Source organism: Staurois parvus, unplaced genomic scaffold (genome assembly GCF_062004578.1).
Source record: "Staurois parvus isolate SC_StPar_1 unplaced genomic scaffold, SC_StPar_1.0 ptg000594l, whole genome shotgun sequence".
NCBI lineage: Eukaryota > Metazoa > Chordata > Amphibia > Anura > Ranidae > Staurois > Staurois parvus.
In genome coordinates, this window is record NW_028318390.1 from 273,970 (window position 1) to 286,809 (window position 12,840).

The 12,840-nt window shown below is 48.3% G+C and overlaps 2 protein-coding genes across 2 annotated transcripts in view; both read right to left on the reverse strand.

The window, feature by feature from the left end:
• CENPT (centromere protein T) overlaps positions 1-12,840 on the reverse strand; it is a gene marked incomplete at its 3' end in the record, with an annotated part of 281,323 nt that overhangs the window by 259,905 nt on the left and 8,578 nt on the right. The window lies entirely within an intron of this gene.
• On the reverse strand, positions 9,376-12,398 carry LOC149449932 (uncharacterized). The gene has a single exon (XM_089692552.1). The coding sequence runs from the start codon at positions 11,430-11,432 to the stop codon at positions 9,888-9,890; it is 1,545 nt and encodes a 514-aa protein (XP_089548678.1). The 5' UTR covers positions 11,433-12,398; the 3' UTR covers positions 9,376-9,887.

Genomic DNA, 12,840 nt, shown 5'->3' on the forward strand with positions numbered 1-12,840 from the left:
AAAATTTCATCTAGGAGAGGAGACTTTGATAGAATACTTTTACAAAAAAGAAAAGTTTTGAATATATACACTGGGTACTCTATTACCACATGGTTTAAATACTGAATTAAATTTTAAAGTATTCCTGAAATAAATCCTTTTATGATTAAATTATGTAATTCATCACGGAATAAAGAATTTTTGGAAATAATTTCTTGTAAACATAAATTAAATAACTTGATATCGTTATTGTTATATGATGTAACTGATTCACAAAGAACACTAACTGAAGTTAAATTTTAATACTTAGGCCATTTTCTGATGTTCACTGTCAATAATATGTAATTTTAATTAAATTTGGATTAACAATGTAGTGATGACATTTCAACACAAGAGGGCGTTATAGTGATGAAAGTATGCAAATAATGCACTATAAAATTGTATGTAAAGAGTAGATATGCGAGCACTATCCAAAAGAAAAATAGCCGCTGAAACACCAGAAAAGGTAACCAAACAAAACCTTCCAATGTAAATCTCAATATAAAGGTGCAGCGCTAAACACTAAATATGCAGCGTAAATCTCATCATAATTAAAAGAAAATGAGAAGGTGCAGTCTCCCCTAAAATTGTGCAACATGAGAAAATCAATAGCATGTGCTCAGTACATAGGTATAGATTTCCAGCAATATCAGATCATTCAAGGAAATAAACCAATATCAAATATACAAATAAATAAAAATAGGTGCATAAATGATGTCACCAATAGGTGAATATAGTGCAAAAAAAGTCCCAGATGTATTGCCCACGTGAGGATCCTATATGAGCCCGATAAGCGTGCGTGGAGGGTTACTTCCAGTGGCAGGTGTTCGATGTAAATGGAATGCGCACTCACCAGAAGTGCGTGTATACACGCATTTGAGATATAACCTATCTCAATAGGTATAATTCAGGTCATCCACCTCCTAGATCAGGTCAGGATACTCCCAGTCACATCTGCATGCAGCACTCAGGGATCCTTGATGCGTATCACCTTAGGGGCTCACCCATAGTGCAGTCTCTGCAAATGCCCCTCACAAATAGGGACCAATAAAGGAGACCACATAGACTTACCTAGCCTAAGCCCTATCCCTGTAAGGAACCGCACTTGCTCTCATTTAAAGATACATTTTTGGAACCCATGTTTAGGCAAAAATCACATGAAGGCTTTAGTGGTACTATGCACAATTAAGACTTTATTTTCATACTCAACCAATTATTTGACTCAAAGGAGACTATACCTTACTTCAACCTCGGAATATATATTGATACTCAATTCATCAGTGGAAACGTCATGGTTTCTATCATGATTGGCAATGGCCATATATTGTGAATCCACTATTATTCACCCATATGATGTTGATGATCTACTAAGGAGTTTTGCTACACAAGTCTTTACTACCCTATTAGAGGAACTGAAAAGGATATAGATTCAAATATGAAAGATTTATTTACACCTGGATTTTCTACATGGACTTTCCACTAATGAATACAGAAGTAGTCTTTGCCTATCATATCTGGCTTATCAGTCATTCACGCAGCTAAGTGGAAAACGTAGAACGTTTTTTGTTTTTATAATTTTTTATTTTATTTCATAATTGAAAACTGTTCACCATGATACAATGTCTACCTTTTCATGATCCTTGTGATCTTAATAAATACTATTTGCAGTCACTAATTAAGTGATCATTACTTTGCATAGGATTTGTAATATACCACTTTATGGCAGGTCTGCTCTAGTCAGCTGCTAATTTCTTTTCATATGTTATTTGGTTTAAAAATCCACACCCTATACATAGGGTGAGTCTGGGACTACTTATGATATGGTAATTACACCTAAATTCAATGGCAACTTTTTCTTTATATTAACCGTCCTAAACATTAGCCTATCCGCAAAAATATGCAGGAAAGGGGCTCTAATTGATAGGGCTTACAACTCACTCTCCTTGCTGTAGTAAACGCTACCAGGAAAACTGTCTTGAGGGTCAGGATTTTGAGGGAACTTGAATCCAGAGGTTCAAACGGAGGGGCCTGTCAGAACATTAAGCACCGTCTTCAGGTTCCACTTTGGAAAGGGCCTCTCTCTTACTGGTTTTCGTCTGGTCAAGGACTTAAATAATCTCGCCACCAGCCTCTTCCTGGCTAAAGGAGACTCGAGGAATACGACAAGAGCCGACACCTGGCCTTTTAGCATACTCACCGCTAGTACCTTGTCGGCCGCCACCTGCAGGAATTCCAGGATGGAAACCAAGCTATAAGCTTAGAGGAAGTCTGAGCACACCATCTGTTAAACAGCTTCCAGACCTTAAGGTAGATAGAACGGGTCTCCTCTTTTCTATTTAGGAGGGTGGATACTACCCTAGCTGAAAACCCCCTGCTCCTTAACAGTTGTTGCTCAGAAACCAGTCCTCTCAGCAGGGCAATATCCAGGGAGGGTAGACAGCCATGGCTGCCAGGGCCGAAAACCAAGCACGTCTGGGCCAGTGCAGGGCTATCAGAAACAGAGAAGTCTGCTCGGATCTGAATTTACGCAGAATAAGGAGACTGGGGAAAAGGCCTAACAGGGGAAAGTCCCACCGCTGGGCTAGTGCATCTAGTGCCAACGCCCCGTCCCAACGGTTTAGGGAGAAGAAAGCCAGGACTTTGGAATTATGGCCTGATGCAAAAAGGTATACGGATGGGGATCCCCACTCCCCTATCATGGCTTGGTAGATCTCCCAATTGAGCATCCATTCTGATTCCCTCAGCTGCCTCCTGCAGAGAAAACCTGCCACTAGGTTCAGATCCCCCCTTCAGGTGGATGGCAGATAAGGAGGCTACATTGGCCTCGGCCCAGGTGAGAAGTTCCGAAGCCAGGGACCAGAGTCTTGCTTTGAGTCCCTCCCTGTCTGTTGACATACGCCACCACGGAGGAGTTGTCCGAGAGGGCCCGCACGTGTTGTCCCCGTAACTGCTCCCGAAACACCACAAGAGCCTGCGTTATCCCATTGAGTTCTTTCCAGTTCGAGGATCTGTACCTTTCTTCTGGTAACTAAGAACCCTGCGCCACAGACCCCTGTAGGTACGCTCCCCATCTTCTAGCACTCGTGTCCATTGTGACTTCCCTGGAGATGGGTGAGACCTATAACAGCCCCTGAGCCAAATTGGCTGACCTCCTGCACCAGAGGGTCCTCTTCACCCTGTCCCAAGGAGTCCAAAGACTCCTGCCGGCGATCCCAAATGTCCAGAATGAACAGCTGGAGGGGCCGTAAATGCAAACCTGCCCACTGTATCGCTGGGATGGACGAGGTCAGCAGGTCCAACAACGACATGGACTCTCTTTAGGGACATGGACTGGTTCCCTAGCAGCTGCCCATTTCCCCTGTCCAACTTTAGGATTTTCTTCTGGGGTAGAAAGATTTTCTGAAGCGTGGAATCCAGTTCATAGCCCAGGTACACCATCCTTTGGGCTGGGACCAAATTCGACTTGGCTAAGTTTATTAACCAGCATAAACCCTCCAAGTGTCTCACCACCAAGGTTATGTCCTGCACCTTCGTCCAGGAGTCTTTGAGGGTCACCTTGCATGGGGGCACTTTTTAACCACGTAGTACAGCTTGGGCTTGTCCCTGGCTTTCACCTGCAACAGAGCACACAGAACCAAGGGCTCCCATTAACCAAAGACAGTGACTGGGCGCCGCCAGCCCCCCCCCCCCCCCCCCGACAGGGTGTGGGAGTCTTTTTGCTGAGACCCCTACCCACCCCCTGCTCTAGTCCCACTGACCACCAAGAGGGCTGAGGACACCTCCTGGAGCTAGGGGCAAAACAGATAGGGAAATAAGCTCCTCTGAGCCACCTACCTGAGGCTGGCTGGTGCCGGTATCACCTGGTCCTGGCGCCTCTGCTCTGGACATGTTCCAAGGCGGTGGTCCGCCCTGAGGTCCTGCGTCGCCCATGTCTGCAGTATGCAGCTCTCAGCACTGCCATGATTCAAGGGACGCGGCCCAGGAGGAAGTCCCACTCCTCCGCCAGTAGTGGTGTCCCCCATTATCCGGCCTGGCCCGGGCTCCATTTGCCGGCACTTTCGTAGAGTGGTGGTGCTTTTCCCTTGGTCCCCCTGGACACTAAAAGGTGGACGCTCAGCCCCCAAACCTCCCCACCGGTGGGGGGCCAGAGCAGAATTCCAGGTAAAAGACACCCACCAGACGGACAGCACACGGTCCCCCCCACCTTTTCATCTTCCAGGCACAGCACGGTCCTCTGACCGCTCTGAGAGGGCTTCCAAGACAGTGTCTCCTCATCGGAAGAAACACCATTGCTGATGTCGGTGTGGGGAGGTTGGAGTTTTATTCTGGGTGGAGGTGTATCCTCAGGTGGGGAGGAGCCAATGTCTCTCGGAGCTGTCCTGAAAGACAGGGAGGTGAAAAAAAAAAAAATGCAAAAACCACCAATTCTCTAGGTATGTAAGCAAAAAGTACCAGAAATGGCTTAGGACTGAGAAGGCTAAAGCTCTTTTGGCCCTACTTCTCCTGTGGGTCACAGGAGTGCAGAACGTGCCAACCGTCACCAGCTCTCTGCTCACTGAAGACTGAGAAGAGTGATCAGCAGTCTTTGATTGCTCAGTTCTCGGTCTGAGAGGCAGAGGACCGATGCTGCATCCACCTAGGTGTATGACTGTTTAAAAGAGAAATATGGGAATGTGAACAAAGTTACATGTATACAAATGTTGTTTAGGTGATATTTATCATATCCAAATAGAACACAATTTTTCCTGGATTCCCTATATTGTGGTTAGTATCATTGGTCATACTAACTTATGAAGATGCTGATAGGTGCTAACAATCAGAAAGCCAATTATTGAGCGTGTTATAGGAAAGGTCCACTGTCCCTGCAATCACGGAGGAACCTATACTGCAACTAGCATTAAGGCCTGAGGAAAACAAAGCATTTTGAGGTTCCGGTTAGGCCAGAGGAAACACATACTGAGAAGACTAGTCAACTATGCTCTCTTTTTTTTTTACTGTGAATGATGTATTCCAATTTTAAGTAGGTGGAGCCTCTCATACTGTTCTGCAAGATGCGTGAGGAGAGTTACTAGCCAAATCTGCTACCAAATGAAAGCCCTATTATCCACACAAAAAAACATGCTGTGTTCCCTGCACAGCCCAAGAACCCCCTTGCGTCCTCCAATCCCTCCTGTTTCTCTCCCCACCTGCAGCATAGGAGACAACGGGCTGTGCACGGGAGGAGAATCTGGCGCCCAGCAACAGGGGAGCCCAACAAATAACTTTAATTTCCCCTGCACAGCCCACCTGTTTCCATTACGTCCGCCGATTCTCCCTCTGCTCTCCCCCCTTGTAGCAGTGGTCACAGCAGGCAGTGCAGGGGAGAAATGGGCACCCTGATCAATCTACGGCTGCGCAGCTCTATATGCAACAAGCTGATACACTTTGTCTTCTGGCATCTTTCTGTTGGAACCAGCGTTACACATTATTGTTACCAATAACAACTTGATAAAATATAATGTTCTTTAGCAAGGAACACACATTCAACATTAAAGTGGTTATAAAAGGTTGAAGGTTTTTTACCTATGTATGAAGGTAAAAACCCTTCAGTGTGCAGCTCCCACCTCAGCCCCCCTAATACTTACCTGAACCCAAAATTAATCCAGCAATGCGAACGAGAGCAGTGGCTCTCCCTGGTCTCTCCCTTCTCATTGGCTGAGAAACAGCCAGTGAGGAGGGAGCTGGGGGCGGGGCTGAGTTACACTCTGTGTGTTTTAAAGACAAAAAAAAAAAAAAAAAAAAGGCATAACAGGGTGGAATGTCTGCTCACCTACATCCCCAGGCCGGGAAGTGATGGGACCTTGGCGCTCCGGAAGCGACGCCACAACAACCGGGGAAGAAGCGGAAATCAGGCTCTGGATATGGACCGCAAGCTTGGCTGGCAACCACGACAAGGCGTTTCACGTGCATGCGCTTTGTCAAGTCTAGGAGATCAGTGGTTACCAGCTTTATTTATATGGAAGGACTGAACAAGTGGGCCAGCGTCAATCAGGGGAGTTGGAGCGGACATTACCCTTGTATTGAGCAGATTCAGTTGCAAGGTCCAATGTTATATTGCAAAATACTATTGTCACGGTCCCCCTTCCGGATCCCTGCACCCCCCTTACCCATTGCATGCCCCTGCGCCCGCACATAGCCCACATAACGTGGTGTGCTGGGCGCCAGGGAGCTGCCTCCTGATGGGAGTCCCCACACCTCTCCTCAGCCGGGCACCGAGGAGTCTGCCACCCCACTGTGCCTGCATGTGGATTCCCCACATGCAGGCCAGCTAGATGAAGCCACGCACCCCCTCCCCCTTGTCTCAGCGGGCACAGTGCGGCCCCGAGGTTGCCGCTCTCTGCATTTGCCGAAGATAACGGCCAAGATTCCTGTGCATGGCTGGAGTGAGGGGGCGGAGCATTTATTTATTTATTTATCGCATCTATTATTTATATTACTCTGCTTTAGATTCTTTAGATTGGGGTTCCTATATTTAAGTACAGTATTTCTATATATATTAATTTCATGGATTTACCCTTAAGGGCATTAGGGCTGAACACTATGGGTTAATTACCATATCTACCACGGATCACTAATAAAATATGGGTACTACCAGTATCCAGGTATGACAGGTCCTTATTTGCGGCTTATCATTTTATTTTATCATTTAATTTATATCCTTTTATTTCAATTTGTATTTTATTGCATTTCACTTTATTAATCCTATTTATTCATGCTAGTTTGTATCAAGATTTTTTAAGATTGGGTCAATAGGAGATATTATAATATATTATAGATATGAATTTTATGGATTTACTCTGATGGAATTACTCTCAATTTGTTCTCATGTTTTATGATTGTTTCCAAACAATTTTTTAATTTTTTATATTTTTTTCGTATCTGACATGTGATTTATTAATTTTACTCTTCCGTTCACAAATTTTAACTCTAAATTATTATGTGGCTTTAAGTTTCTTTACAAGTTTTAATTATCATGATGTCTACTATTGATTTTATATGGGGTTTGCACATGCCTGGGAAGGAGATTCTGGCACCTGTAGTTCTACAGGCTTAATTAAAGAGATTCTTATATAGAACAATGGAGAGATTACTCATAATTGGGCTTTTTTCATATGTCCTTATCCCCACAAAGAAAATATAACTTCCTGTAGTAGTATTATACTCTCCTTTATCCCAAAAATCGGCATATTGCAGGGCTTAAATATCGTCTGGCATAGTAGTATAAACGAAAGAAAGATGCAGAGGTAGAGTGACTACCCTTACACTCCTGCTTTCTTCCTATGTCTTCAGTATAAAGCTATGGCATAGGACTTCAAGAAAAAGCCGCCGTCGGCGCGAACTGCGCATGCACGAACTCAGGCGCGATCTGCGCATGCGCGAGTGGCGGGACCGCTAATTAGTTCAAAATTGAATGGCATGTGTTCCCCTATATAAGCCTGTGCAGTCACTGAGGGGGTTAGCCTTCTTTGAGAACGTGCGTGGCACGAAACATGTTAGAAAGCAACCCTCAGTGACTTTCTATCCACGTGGACTTCTAATGTCTGGCCATCGGTCCACTCTAATATCATGTGAGTTGCAATTTCAATATTTTTTCTACACCTGAATAAAGCAGTTTTGCACTTAGATATTTTTTGTTCTCTGGCTCTTCTTTTTTTGCTTGAGCCAATTCTCCCTAAGGAAATCGTGAGACACTGTTTAGAGCTCCATCTCCCTCTGGTGGCCTATGAACACCACACCATTTGGGATATCTGGTCTGTGAAGAGATCCTGTTTGCTGGCTCCCTCCGGTGGTCTTCAATCAGTTCTCTGCCATTCAGAAACCCTGCAGAAATGCTGGGATAGAGGCTACTACCAGTCGGAATACCCGGGTTCAGAGGCTTATACCCAGATGATTTCATCATCTACATGCGCTAAATAAAGCGCTATCTGGTTAGTGCAGTGTTTCTCAACTCCAGTCCTCATGGACCCCCAACAGGTCATGTTTTCAGGATTTCCCTCAGATGAAACAGCTGTGATAATTACTAAGGCAGTGAAACTGATCAAATCACCTGTGCAAAATAATGTAAATCCTGAAAACATGACCTGTTGGGGGTCCATGAGGACTGGAGTTGAGAAACACTGGGTTAGTGCAACCTATTCTCATTTCCTTACTATTTTTATCACGAATATCATCCGCCGGCTATTTATAGACTGTCACCCATCTCTACGTTCCTGATTTGAAATTACGAATATAACTTCAGAGGGGGACTTACAATTGTGTGTGATATACACAAACTTACATTGATATATGCATTAACAATTTCTGAATATTACATATGTTTATTTATACTTATCTTTGAATTAATGGGAGCGCTGCATGTCTGTTACAGATTTATTTTGGGCAGGGCTTGTTGCCACAGCAACCAGATGCCAGGGCGATCATTGCCTGGCAATGTCCTGCTTTGGGGAAAAGAAAGAAAAAAGAAAAAAAAAAAAAAAAAAACCAAGTTACACTTACGGTAACGTCTTTTCCAGGAGTCTTTCAGGCCAGCACTCTGAGAGACCTCGGCTCCTCCCCATCTGAGGAAACACCTCCACCTACAATAAAAAAGCTCCACTCCCCTCTGACCTCAGTTCTCCAAGCATCCTCCGGTCATCTGGGGAGACACAATGCGAGACAACATAATCATAATAAGCCATCTTCACATAACCAATATCAACAGTGGGTGGGAAACCGGTGCTGGCCTGAAAGACTCCTGGAAAAGACGTTACCGTAAGTGTAACTTGGTTTTTCCCCTACCGTCTTTCAGGCCAGCACTCTGAGAGGATAAGCGAGTACTCACCCTTCGGGCGGGCTAACTGCTTGTAAGACCTTACGACCAAAGTCCTGCTCCTGCACCGAGACCAGGTCCAGTCTGTAATGCTTGGCAAATGTGTCATAGCTGGACCATGTTGCCGCTCTGCAAATCTGCCCTGGGGAAACCCCTGCTAACTCTGCCTGGGTAGCCGCCACAGCTCGGGTGGAATGTGCCTTGATACCCTCCGGGACCTCCAGGCCTTCTGCCTGATATGCTCCTGTAATCGCCAGCCGCAGCCAGCTGGCCAGCGTCCTTCTAGACGCCTTCTTGCCTCTTCTAGCCCCCTTAAAAAAAACAAAAAGGGATTCGGTGCTTCTGAACTCCCTAGATTTCTCTAGATACTGGAGAACGCACCTTCTGACATCTAAACAATGATACCTCTCCTGATCTACCCCCACCGGGTCAGGAAAAAATGAGGGAAGGACAATGTCCTGTTCCCTCTGGAAACTCCGAGCTACCTTCGGAATGAAGGACAGGTCTGGTCTGAAAACGATCCTGTCTGAAAAAATACGGAGATAGGGTGTTCTGATCGAGAGGGCCTCCATCTCACACACCCTCCTCGCCGTGGTAATCGCCACCAGAAAAGCAGTCTTAATGGTGAGCTCACCTATCGGACAGGACTCCAAGGGCTCGAACGGAGCCCTAGTCATCCCCCCGAGCACCTTGGCCAAATCCCACACTGGAAATGGTCTGGACCTCGGAGGCCTCTGCCTCACCAGAGCTTTGAAAAACCTACTCACCAACGCCTCCCTGGCCAGGGGCGTCTCCAAGAACACACTGAGGGCCGAGACCTGGCCCTTGAGCGTGCTGACAGACAATCCCTTGTCCGCTCCCGCCTGCAGGAATTCCAACACAGAAACCAAACTATGGGTTGCCACAGCTGTCCGGTCACACCAGGCTGTAAAGCAACCCCAGACCCTACCATAAATGGCCTGGGTCTCCTCCTTCCTACTGGCCAGTAATGTCGCCACCACCCTAGGCGAGAACCCCTTCTCTAAGAGGAGCTGCTGCTCAGAAACCAGGCCGTTAACCGCAATCTTCCTACGCTGGGGCAAAGAACCGGCCCCTGTGTTAACAAATCCACTCTTGGTGGCAGCTCCCAGGGTGGACGAGAGGCCAAACTCTTCAGGGTCGCAAACCACGCCCGCCGCGGCCAGAAGGGAGCTATCAGGATTAACGAGGTCCCCTCTGTCCTGAATTTCCTCAGGACCAGGGGGAGCAAAGGAAGCGGGGGAAAGGCGTAACAAAGCCGGTAGTCCCACCTCTGACCTAATGCGTCCACCGCTCTGGACCCGTCCCAGCGGGATAGAGAGAAGAAATTTGGGACCTTGTTGTTCCTTCCGGAGGCAAAAAGGTCCACATCCGGGGATCCCCACCTTCGCACAATCTCCTGAAAGACATCGGGGTTCAAGGCCCATTCCGACTCCCTGAGCCGAGTCCTGCTCAGGAAGTCTGCCTTCTGGTTCAGCTCCCCCTTTAAGTGTATCGCAGACAGGGACGCCAAATTCAGCTCTGCCCAGGACAACAGTGTCGCCGCTAAGGCCCCGAGGGCCTTGCTCCGCGTCCCTCCCTGCCTGTTTATATAAGCCACTGCCGTGGCATTGTCCGTCAGGACACGCACGTGCTGGCCCGTGACCCCCGCCTGGAAGGAGTGCAGAGCCTCCCACACTGCCCTCAATTCCTTCCAATTCGAGGATTTGTCCTTCTGCCCTAAGGACCATTCCCCCTGAGTCACCAAATTTCCCAGGTGGGCTCCCCAGCCCCTGGCGCTGGCATCCGTAGTGACCTCCGCGGAAATCGGAAAGCACCACAACAGCCCCTGAGTTATGCTGGACGATCTCCTCCACCACCATAGAGACCTCTTCACACTGGGGGGCACCAAGACCCTGCGTTCTAGGGAGTGACACTTCCTGTCCCAAACCCTCAGGATCCACAACTGGAGGGGACGCATATGCAGACCTGCCCACTGAACCGCCGGAATGGACGCTGTCAGCAATCCAAGTACCGACATGGCCTGTCTTACGGACATCGACCTGCTCCCCTGCAGCAATCTGACTCCGGCCTCCAACTTGGTGACCTTTTCCAAAGTCAGGCTGGTCTTTTGGTCTACCGAGTCTAGAGTGTAGCCCAAGTAAATCACCTTCTGAGAAGGCACCAGGCAGGACTTCTCCAGATTCAAAACCCACCCCAAGCTTTCCAGATGGTTCCTCACTATAACCAGGTCTTGCCGTAAGTGAGCCTCTGAATCTGCGAAGAGCAGCAAATCGTCCAGATAGGCCACCACTGAAATCCCCCTCAAGCGGATAGAAATCAGTGCCTCCGACAGAACCTTGGTGAATACTCTTGGCGAGGAGGAAAGGCCGAATGGAAGAGCCCTGAACTGCCAGTGTCGAATTCCTTCCTCCCCCCCCACTGCCAACCTGAGGAACCTCTGAGAGGCTTCCGCCACGGGCACGTGTAGGTAGGCGTCCTTCAAGTCTATGGATGCCATGAATGCACCTGGTGGGATTAGGGACCTGATTGTAAAAATGGAATCCATGCGGAACCTCCGGTAACGTACGGACTTGTTCAAGGGTTTCAGGTTCAAAATCAGTCTGAACGCCCCAGACGGCTTTTGAACCACAAACACATGGGAATAAACTCCCTTCCCTCGCTCCGCTACCGGAACCCTGGAGATGACCCCCTGGGACTCCAGAATCTCCAAAGCGCCCACCAGAGCCGCGTCCTTCGTCGGATCCCTTGGACGGGTCGTCACTAGAAAAGTCTCGGGTGGCGGTCTCAGAAATTCTAACCGGTAACCCCTTCGGATGACATCCAAAATGAAGGGGCTGGTGACCACGGCTTCCCACTGTGGGAGGAATGCCGCCAATCTTCCCCCCACAGGAGGAACCAAGTCACCTTGGTTTTTGGGGCTGCTCAGGAGGGCGAAAAATCGCCCCCCCTCTTCCCCTACCTCTCTGTCCAGCCGACCTACCCTGACCAGGCGGTCGCAGGCTCAGCCTCTTTGCCGGGCGGGCCTTCCGTGTCCCCCCCTCCTGCATTTTCCTCTTGAGGGGGAAGGACTTTTTCCTATCAGCCGTCCGGTCCAATAATTCCTCCAACCCCGGGCCGAACAGACAGTCTCCTGTGAGGGGGATGCCGCATAACCTAACTTTTGAAGTGATGTCCCCCTGCCATGTCTTTAGCCACAGCGCCCTTCTGGCTGAATTGGTCAGGGCAGCAGACCTGGCCCCCAATCTCACCGACTCTGCGGAAGCATCCGCAATATACCCCACTCCTTGCAAAAGGGTCTCAAAAGAGGCCAAGATTTTTTCCTTGGGAGAGTCTGCCACAATATGGGCCTGTAATTGCGTAAGCCAATACTCTAAGTTCCTGGCTACCACTGTCGTAGCCATGGCCGGTTTCAGGTTGTACAGGGTCGAGTCCCAGGCCTTCCTAAGGAGAGACTCTGCCCTTCTGTCCAATAAGTCCGGTAAGACCCCCATGTCCTCAAACGCTAGGTCAGTTCTCCTGGCTGTTTGGGAAAAGGCCGCGTCTAGCCTGGGGCTCTTGTTCCAGACCGCCTCCGGGTCTTCCGAAAACGGAAACCTCCTCCTCAATGCTTTTGAGAAGAACGGTTTCCTTTCCGGGTCTTGCCACTCCTTCTTAATCGTGTCTACCAAAATGTCATGCACAGGAAACATTCTGTGCTGGTGCTCCTCCAATCCCTGATACATTTGGTCGTGGAGAGATAAGGCCTTAACCTCCTCCTTAATGTCCAGGGTTTCGTATATAGCCCCCAGGAGCTCATCAACCTCCTCTAGGGTCAACTTATACCGTGAGGGGCCCCTCCCTTCCTCCGAGGGACCCTCACCCGCTGATTCCTCCTCAGACTGGGAGTCCCCCACTGGTTCCTCCCCAGTCATAAGGGGTTCCCGACGACTCACCGAAGCCACCTGGGGGGGGGG